At 40.4% G+C, this 10,513-nt stretch overlaps 1 protein-coding gene across 2 annotated transcripts; it reads right to left on the bottom strand.

The window, feature by feature from the left end:
- Window positions 1-1,806: 1,806 nt before the first annotated feature.
- LOC123501367 (protein C8orf37 homolog) lies at window positions 1,807-10,099 on the bottom strand. Of its 2 annotated transcripts, XM_045250171.1 has the most exons (5): window positions 9,937-10,099; window positions 9,464-9,542; window positions 7,038-7,152; window positions 6,457-6,633; window positions 1,807-3,961 (listed from the first exon to the last, which is right to left on the bottom strand). In XM_045250171.1, exons 3-5 carry the CDS (start codon window positions 7,133-7,135, stop codon window positions 3,676-3,678), a joined length of 561 nt encoding a protein of 186 aa, XP_045106106.1. In that variant the 5' UTR covers window positions 7,136-7,152; window positions 9,464-9,542; window positions 9,937-10,099; the 3' UTR covers window positions 1,807-3,675. The 2 variants fall into 2 exon arrangements, with proteins under 2 accessions (XP_045106106.1, XP_045106107.1); XM_045250172.1 differs by lacking the exon at window positions 9,464-9,542.
- Window positions 10,100-10,513: the final 414 nt, after the last annotated feature.

Raw genomic sequence — 10,513 nt, 5'->3', positions numbered from 1 at the left:
AATTATAACCAAACACACACACACACACGTACACACGCCACACACTTTCCTCCCGGCTGCAACTGCTCCACACGCCCACTCACACCCACTCTCAGATCTAACGCTCCCAAATTTCACAGCCTCTTAAATACTAGCAGGCCGTGTTTATTGAAATCACTAATACCCAAACATCTCCACAAACCTCCCTACACCCGCTGACACCCTCGCACCATGTTCTCTCACACCACAGCACTCCATACCGTTTAAAACAAAACATATTCCTTTACCCGCATGTCAAGTCCCTGCCCGTGTTGCTACCCCGCCCAGTCTCTTCCCAACTACCTACGGCCTTCACTGTCACACTCGCGCCAGCCTTGCATTACCCCTTCCTCCCTAACTCGTGCAAGTACGTTTATAGCATTTTCCTACGCATAGCACAGCACGAAGATCACATCATTTATTATCTTTAATATAGCTAGAAAATTATTTTTATCTAATACATAATCGTTACGCATATCCATTATTTTGGTTATTAGTATTTATAGCTTCCCTCCCCCCCATCTCTCTCTCTCTCTCTCTCTCTCTCTCTCTCTCTCTCTCTCATTTAATGGTTGTCGTCTATCGCTGTTTGAAACCTAATTACAGCCAGTACAATAACATCATCTCGATTGCTAAGAGGAAAGATAGGCCAGGGTGATGAGACGCGACAGCTAGCCCGCATATGCACTTGCCTTCCTGTTCCTCGGTGACTAAATAACTAACTTAAAACAAGCGCAAAAGGGTTGAAAAAGAAGTAACATGAACAATGAGGCGTCTGGACATTGGTTGCGTCATGTGAAGGTAACATATGAACCTTGCGTGGGATCGATGCAGTGAAGGCGTTAAATTTAAGGGTGGCGGGGTGATGAGGGTGGCGGGGGTGATATACTGGCACATAAGAGCGTACGGTACATACTCACGGGTAGGTATGGAGGAGGCTAGGAGGGTTAGGAATAGTAGTGTGCGTGCTATATTTAAGGCGAGGCAGCTTTGGGAACATAGTGGGGTGGGGGATTGTGACAGGGAGGGAAAGGCGGAAGGGAACAACTGTCTGTGTTTTATGATGTTTAGAGATAGAAGTACAGTTTGCGACTAATGTTAGGTATGATAAAAATGCATGTGCAGCTGGTATAGATAATCAAATACTTGACTTGGTATTATTAGATGTAGACTTAAGAGTATGAGTTAATCCCATGAAAATGCAATTACAAGGTACCGGTATATATTGATGTGAAGGGGAGCAGTGTGTTGTTAAGGTCGGCAGGGTAGATGAGAGTACATTTTTTTTTTTTTTTTCAGTTAAGGCGGCTTGCCATAGTAAGTGATTTCATGTACTTATGACGTTACTATATACTGTATCAATTTTTTATTATTTACTTTTCATTTAAGAGGGAGAATCTAGTTGAAGGCAACGGAAACGATTAAACAGAAAAGCCCACTTAGAACCCAGTTCTCGAGCAGATCCGACAAAGTTATAGCTTACTAGTATGGAGAGAGAGAGAGAGAGAGAGAGAGAGAGAGAGAGAGAGAGAGAGAGAGAGAGAGAGAGAGAGTTATATACAGTACTACCTAAAGCTTATATATAAAAGCAGTATCATCCCAGAACTTGTCATTGGTGAGTTGGTAGGGCTTTCCTAAGATAAGACAACTTTATGAATGGTAGGCAGATGCACTGATTCATTCTTAAATCTATGCTGTTACTTCAATTAAGGCCAACTGGCTCCTTGCACCTCCTTTATGTTCTTTTGAGATGATACTCTACACTCATAAAGGAAAAAAAAGACATAATTCAATACATGAATGTATTTATCACATCATCTTTGATGCTGTTTCCATTAAAACACAGTACAATGCTTAATATGATGGCAAGAACTTATAAGTTCTGCTGTGACAGATACAAAACAGGTACAGAAGTGACTAGAATAATGTAAAGCAGAAAAGTACAATACAATACAGTGAAGTTGACTAATCTCCACAACTTATTTCCAGTGTTTGGATCCACATCCTGAAACACTTTGGCCACTCACAAGAACTACTTTAGAAAGCCATAATACACGATCAGTTGGGTTTCAATGGATGTTTTTTTCAATGAAGGTACATGATTCTTGTTACATATCCCTGGTACCATGAAACATCCTTGAAAAAAAAAAACAAAAAAAAAACAATAACTTCTACTACAGCCTCCTTTTAAAGTACTAAGAAACCTTGATCACAATAAATAAATAAACAAATAAGTAAATAAATAAACAAAATAACAAAATAAAAATATACATAAAAAAATAAATAGAAAATAAATAAATAAAAAATAATAAAATAAAACAAAATAAATAAGTATAACAAATGCAATATAAAAAAAGCCAACCTTGTAATGTTGTTCTGAATAGTGTATGGATGAAGTGATGCCAGGCTACCAAGAACTGTGACTAAGAGCAAGCACACAGTCAAAATGAATAAATACACACAAACATTTCTAACAGAGAGAGAGAGAGAGAGAGAGAGAGAGAGAGAGAGAGAGAGAGAGAGAGAGAGAGAGAGAGAGAGAGAGAGAGAGAGAGAGAGAGAGAGAGAGAGAGAGAGAGAGAGAGACAGAGAGAGAGAGAGACAGAGAGAGAAACAAATTAAATGAAACCTTCCAAGGAAAATAACAATATGATAAAAGTGAGAGAGAAGGAAAGCTTTGATGGAAAATATGAGAGATGACAAGCAGGTGAATGAATTGGACTAGACAATTTATAGATAACAACTCTGAAGAACACTGTGCCCTTATTACCTACTCATTATCTTATACAGTGTTGACAATGGCACAAAGAGGACGGATCATTTTGTACTAGCTCTTTCAAAGTCCAATGAGAATAAAGGGAGAGGCTGCAGGGATTAATTTCCAGCCAAGTTACAAATTCTGGCACAAGGTAAATGAATGAATTGTGTAACTATGTTCTGAACTCTTGATGTGAAGGTGATGATGCAAGCTGGTTGAATTAGCTCATAGTATTGTTTCAGAGAGTTGTGACCTCAGACAAAACCTTGTAAATCCATAAGTACCATGGTGTTAATTTCAACTCTGTATCACATTTTATTTTCTTCCTACTTATTGTTTATTTTTTTTACCATAACCACATGTCAGGGTAAAGCAAGCTGAGGCAATTAGTGTGTACTTATGTTCCTATAGCTATCCCTCTTTCTGTGTCCAGGAATTTGGCAAATAGCATAAAAGTGATAATGAAAAAAATCCACTCAATAAGCCACTCCTTAAGTGCTAATGTTATAGGAAACAAAAAGTTTGCTAATTTAGTTCTGAACTTATCTTGACACTTCTCTTTTGAAGCTATCCCAACTGTAGAAACTTGAGCTACAATGCTGCTGATGCCACACACCCTCACAGTCTTCAACTTGTTACTATATCAAATTAAGAGTTGGGATGACTATTAACTCTGTGTGTGTGTGTGTGTGTGTGTGTGTGTGTGTGTGTGTGTGTGTGTGCGTGTGCCTCCACACACACTGAGCTTTCCCTAGAGCCGTCATATTGCTGATACTGAACAAGCTCACAGCCCATGGGTGTTACAGTGTCAATCAAGCTAAGATCTGAGACAGCTGCTACTCTTGCTGCCTGATGACTCTTCCCTCACAGCCTCCATATGCATTACAATTCCTACCGGTCTAGGTTTTGAGATGGTTATCAGCCATGCTATTAGGGGAATGGCCGCCACACACCCACTTTAGTCCGTCAAGGTGGGCCAGGCTGGAGGGCTCAGTGAGAGAGAGGTGCTGACACTGGCAGGCGTAGGCACGGGCCACGCGCTGTGGCTCCAGGCGGGCACACAGCCGGGCCAGGTCAGGGTAGTTGTTGCGCAGGAAGAAGTAGTCGATGGTACTGGACCAGCAGAAGCCATCCATCGTCACCACTGTCATGTCACACTTCAGGCAGCGCAGGCGGTCACACGCTCTAGGACAAAGCACACCAGCACAGCTTTACTGCCAGGACTCACATTCTCTCACACCTAATGCAGCAGATACTAAGTTCTGTCTCTGGAAACGTATGGTGCATTCCTAAACAATTTGATACAAGTCCAATCTAAAGGAAGTCTAAAGAACAAATCAATGTGAAATCCAAACTTAGTATACTCATTATCATTAATATAATCATAACCAAAAAAAAAGTACCGACTTCTCACACTAACATTCATGATTACACTTTTCTTCACTCAACAGTTACATTGATAAATAAAATGTGCACATCATCATTACCATCAAATAAAGCTACATACCTGCCTACTTCCCACACCAATATTCTTTTTTTTTTTTTTTTTTTTTTACATTACAAGGGCACTGGCCAAGGGCAAACACAGTGTTGGAAAAAAAAAAATCCCGCTGGTTGCCAGGCCCTGTTAAAAGAAAAGTAGAAAGAGAAAAAACAGAAAAATCTAAAAGGAGGGTCCAGTTAACGTAAGAGGTGTCTTGACACTCCTCTTTTGAAAGAGTTTAAGTCATAGGCAGGTGGAAATACAGACACAGGTAGAGAGTTCCAGAGTTTACCAGTGTAGGGAATGAAGGAGTGAAGATACTGGTTAACTCTTGCATTAGGAAGATGGACAGAATAGGGATGAGAAGAAGTAGAGAGTCTTGTGCAGCGAGGCCGCAGGAGGGGGGAAGGCATGCAGTTAGCAAGTTCAGAAGAGCAGACAGCATGAAAACAGCGGTAGAAGACAGATAAAGATGCAACATTGCGGCGGTGACTTAAAGAATCAAGACAGTCAGTTAGAGGAGAAGAGTTGATAAGACGAAAAGCTTTAGATTCCACCTTGTTTAGTAAAGCTGTGTGTGGATCCCCCAGACATGAGAGCCATACTCCATACACGGGCGGATAAGGCCCTTGTACAGAGCAAGCAGCTGGGAGGGAGAGAAAATGGACGAAGACGCCATAGGACACCTAACTTCTTGGAAGCTGATTTAGCAAGAGTAGAGATGTGAAATTTCCAGTTTAGATTTTTAGTGAAGGATAGACCGAGTGTGTTTAATGTAGAGGAGAGGGAAGTTGAGTGTTATTGAAGAAGAGAGGATAGTTGTCTGGAAGGTTATGTCGAGTAGATAGTTGTAGAAATTGAGTTTTTGAGGCATTGAACAAAACCAGGTTTTCTCTGCCCCAATCAGAAACAAGTGAAAGATCAGAAGTTAGGCGTCCTATAGCATCTCGCCTTGAGTCATTTAATTGTTGTTGGGTTGGGCGTCTGTTGAACGCTGTTGAATAATGCAGGTGGTATCATCAGCATAGGAGTGGATAGGGCATTGAGTCAGATTTAGGAGATCATTGATGAATAATAGAAAGAGAGTGGGTGATAGGACAGAACCCTGTGGAACACCACTGTTGATAGTTTTAGGGAAGAACAGTGACCGTCTACTACAGCAGCAATAGAACGATCGGAAAGGAAACTGGAGATGAAGGTACAGAGAGAAGGATAGAATCCTGTAGGAGGGTAGTTTAGAAATTAAAGATTTGTGCCAGACTCTATCGAAGGCTTTCGATATGTCAAGGCCGACAGCAAAGGTTTCACCGAAGTCCCTAAAAGAGGATGACCAAGATTCAGTTAGGAAAGTAAGAAGATCACCAGTAGATCTGCCTTTACGGAAACCATACTGGCAATCAGAGAGAAGGTTGTGAGCTGATAGATGCCTCATTATCTTCCTATTAAGGATAGACTCAAAGGCTTTAGAAAGGCAGGAAATCAAAGCTATAGGGCGGTAGTTAGAAGGATTGGAGTGGTCACCTTTTTTAGGGACAGGTTGAATGTGAGCAAACTTCCAGCAAGAAGGATAAATAGAAGTAGAGAGACACAGATGAAAGAGTTTGACCAGGCTGTGAGCGAGTTCGGAAGCACAGTTTTTGAGAACAACAGGAGGGACTCCATCCGGACCGTAAGCCTTCCGAGAATCAAGGCCAGAGAGGGCCAGGAAAACGTCTTTATAAAGAATTTTAATTTTAGGGATGAAGTAGTCAGAGGGTGGAGGAGTAGGAGGAATATGCCCAGAATCATCCAAAGTTGAGTTGGTAGCAAAGGTTTGAGCGAAGAGTTCAGCTTTAGAAAAGAAGAGACAGCTGTAGAGCCATCTGGATGAAGTAAAGGAGGGAAAGACGAAGAAGTAAAGTTGTTAGAGATATTATTGGCTAGATGCCAGAAATCTCGAGAGGAGTTAGAATTGGAAAGTCTTTGACATTTTCTATTGATGAAAGAGTTTTTAGTAAGTTGGAGAATAGATTTGGCATGATTACGGGCAGAAATATATAGGGCATGAGTTTCAGCAGTTGGATGGCTACGGAACCGTTTGTGAGCCGCCTCTCTATCATTGACAGCACGAGAACAAGCAGAGTTAAACCAATGACTACACACTCCTCTCCTCACCAATCCCTCCACTTCCTTAGTGTATACTACACTGTACCCTCACCTCTGAGTGACTCCCGTGGAGATGCCTGGCTGAACAGAGACACCTGCTAGGAGGGGACTGTTGCACTTGCCGCTAATGTTCGGGGAAGAAGGGTGTGATGGGATGGCAGAGCGTGGGAGTGGAGGCTCATCAATGTCATCTAACAGGTCCTTGAGGTCATCTGTCTTCACGCTCTCACTTACGACAACAATGAAACAAAGTCAGTATCAGGTCAGGTGGTTTGAGTGATTGGTTTAAAGATACATGATGCTAAAGTGACAATACGGAGAGGTGCTCAACTAGTAAATTAAATATTCTAACCTAGATCAGCATATATTGTATAATATATGTAGACTAAGATAACCTACACACTGAAAGAAGAGTATAACAGGTAAATGGTAGTATAATATATTGATAAAGATGCATAATGTTAAATAAAGAAGTAAATAACTAAATCAACAGATAACATCATTACTTATTAAACATTCTTCACACTACTGACTAGAAGATGTTACTAAAACCCTGGACGACTTATGAACGATGAACACTATAAAAGGAAGACAGACACCCTCTTGTTATAACAGTATCAATCGAGGAAAGACCTTTTACTGTGCTTCACCCTCCTGTCGGATGAGATGCTGGAGTTGTGACTGAGGCTTTCCTCCACCTCATCCAGCAGATCATCTATGTCATCTGCCATTTGCCCCTCCAGTCACTCTGTCATGAGGAGGTCTAACATTAGTCCTACATCAGTGACAGCCAGTGGTGGGGATGATGGTGGTAGTAGTAGTAGTAGTAGTAGTAGTAGTAGTAGTAGTAGTAGTAGTAGTAGTAGTAGTAGTAGTAGTAGTAGAAGAAGAAGAAGAGGAAGAAGAAGAAGAAGAAGAAGAAGAAGAAGAAGAAGAAGAAGAAGAAGAAGAAGAAGAAGAAGAAGAACAACAACAACAACAAAATGCCATGGACAGAAAAAAAAAAAAAAAAACAAGGAGACTGGCAACTGAGTGAGCTTTTTTTTCTTCTCTTAAAAAAAAAAAAAGAAGAACCAGATGCAGAACAAGAACAAGACCAGATGGTCATTAAAGAGTTGAGAGAAGAACTGTTAGAGGTCTTGTGTATACTTTTTATTAGTTCACTATATGAAGGTGTGACCGGATGACTGAAAGATTGCTAATGTTACTGTCATTTTTAGGAAGGGCAGTAACAGTGACCAGGGTAACTACAGGCCAGTGTTCTGTGTAAGGCAATGGAGACACTGTTGGGAGAAGTAATCATACAACACATGAAGGAAAATAACCTGTTCAATAATAAACAGTTTGATTTTATACCCAATGACTCAACGGTGCTTCAACTTATCAATGTGATTGACTCTTGGACCGAGGTTCTGGATGATGGTTTGGCCTAGATTTCATAGAGGCTTTTGACAGAGTGCCATATAGACGACTGGTGGAAAAAATATCCAATTATAACATAAAGGGCAACTTATTAAATTGGATCCAGAGCTTATTAACTGGCAGAAGGCAGTGGGTTGTGGTAAATGGCAAGGCATCTAACTAGAAAAATGTAAGCAGTGGAGTTCCTCAGGGCTCTGTCCTCTACTTTGTGCTGTTTATTAATGACAGCTGATGAGGTCAAGAATGGAAGTGATGTGTTTTTTTTATGCAGATTACACCAAGATATACAGAATAATAAATGATGCCCAGGATTATGTTAAGTTGCAAGAAGATTTGGAAGGACTCAAGAACTGGACAGAGAAGCATCTTCTAAGCTTCCATCCCAACAAGAATAAAGATATGAGAATTGGAGTAATAACAATGGAGATAGTATGTATGAGGATACTGAAACAAGTGATGCAGAGAAGGATATTGATGTGGTCCTTGGTGACAGGTTAACATTCTACAACCATCTGGCTGAAAGGTTCAATAAAGCCTACAAGATTGTGGGAATCATAAGGACATCTTGAGTCAGAAATATTTAGATCATTGTATACAGCTTAGGTGAGACCACATCTAATTGAGACATACAAGCCTTTTATATGGAAAATATGATAGCAAATGCACCTAGGGACTACTCAAGATGCAAGAAGACACCATCACTCGGAGGAGCTCCAAGAAATCATTTAAGTCCAGAGCCCGACTCAACACCAGAAGGCTTTCTATCTCCCACCAAGTGATCAACAGTTGGAACAATCTGCCAGATTGGGTTATGGGTGTCAACTCAGTAACAGTGTTTGAATCTAAATTAGATAAATACTGGGTAAATCAGGAGCAAAAATTGTGCCAAAATATCTAACACATACAGACAAGATAGGCTAGTAGTAGTATTGAGGCTACTGTACTGGAGCCACAAGCCCATTACGTCCTCTTCAAGGAGACTATCTTTGTAAATCCATGAAAGACCAAGAACTAATAAAGAAATTTAAGAAAAAAAAAAAAAATCAAGATGACAACAATAATGATAATAAAAAGAGGAAGAAAAGAGGGAGACAAAGTAGGTCAATGAGAAGACTGTCTTGCAAAGATCATTAAGTAGTGAATGCTTCTATCTTACAAGCAAATCCCTTCCTGAAGAATGTAACTAGGTAAATATCTAGAACAAGTCCTTTCTCCCTATCACCACCAATCTCCTCCCAAAGAACAGCAAACTAGGGGACCTTGAGAAAAAACTGAGGGTTTTTGGGTGGGGAAAGCTAAAATATTCAATTTTTTGGCAACTAAAAAAATCTAAGGGAAAAATGCCATTACTTTGCAAGATTTTTTTTTTTTTTCGTGCTAAATATTTGCCAATGATTCACTCTGGACTAGCCAGGACTACACTCCCAGACTCCCCTGGGTCACTAATCAAACCCTAACAAAAATCTAATCTAACCTAATTTTAACCTATATACAAAATGTAGTGAAGCATTGACAATGCCACTCACCAATAACTGCAAGGCACTCTCGTTCCCTCCTAACAGGCTAACATGGTGCTGTCAAACTGCATCCCTTCAAGGAAATCACAAAAATGTCTGGTAGTATCTTATATTACTCACAACTTGGGATGCAAAATCAACTCGCGATGCACACACAGTTGATTAAGTCTCTTGCGTTTTTGGTGTAGTGGTGATAGAACTAAAAAGAAAAGAGAGAAAAAGCACTGGCCATCCATAATGAAAGCAACTTAGCAAATGGTATAAACTGACATGGTTCACACTCTCTCAATAGAAACAAATGCAATGCCTCTTGGCATGGCAGGCTCTCAATGGACGTTTTATAGTGGTCGAGGATCTGTGATTGGTTTCGTCATGATACCTCACTGAATTAACTACCAACGTGGCAGGCTCTCATTGGACGTCAGTGACGTGAAGTAAAGTGAGTATATTAAAATAACATATAGTCGTTTTATGTGCTACTTGGAAGGACCGATTCTTGACATTCACCCTTGCTTGAATGTCATTGAAAATCAAGTAATTGTCAAGAAATGAGTAGGTCAAGCTTATTTCTATTATCTCAATCTTGTACTTACTAGTGAAATGCAGGTAAAACTAAATAGAGAGAGACAGAAGCAGGCGGAGAATCTGCACACACCACCACTACACAACCCTCCTCAGTCCTCACAAGCGTTTAGCGACTAACACAAGCCGCGGGCCCGCGATCAGGCAGACTCAGGCTACAGGAATGTGTTGCTCGCTTGCTCTCCCACGCAACGACTACAATAACCCGCTATCCCTTTTCAACTCCTCTAAATCTAGACTTTATTATGTACTAACATAGAAAAACCATAATACTTAACTTCTACAATAAGGCAACTCCAATCTCCATTATCCACTGCTTTCCATAAAAACTATATTCTGCCCAACTGTGGACATTGTCCTGTATTACTTCGTTATTATTTCCAGTTAGGTGTAACAACTGTAAGTTCTGCCTCCAAACGCTCATGGCACCGAGGCAAATACAAATGCATTAATGACCATCTGTGCCAGACTGACTGGCACTTTGAATTTCAAAGCTTGACAATCAATGAAATGTATGAAAGATTCCTGTCCACCATTAAGCCTTTGATAGAACAATATGTGCCTTTGTCTCCCAACACCCCACCAACT

The sequence above is a fragment of the Portunus trituberculatus genome, chromosome 9 (assembly GCF_017591435.1).
Source record: "Portunus trituberculatus isolate SZX2019 chromosome 9, ASM1759143v1, whole genome shotgun sequence".
NCBI classification, from domain to species: Eukaryota; Metazoa; Arthropoda; class Malacostraca; order Decapoda; family Portunidae; genus Portunus; species Portunus trituberculatus.
The sequence above is the reverse complement of the archived record's forward strand: the minus strand, read 5'-3'. Positions and strand labels throughout refer to the sequence as shown.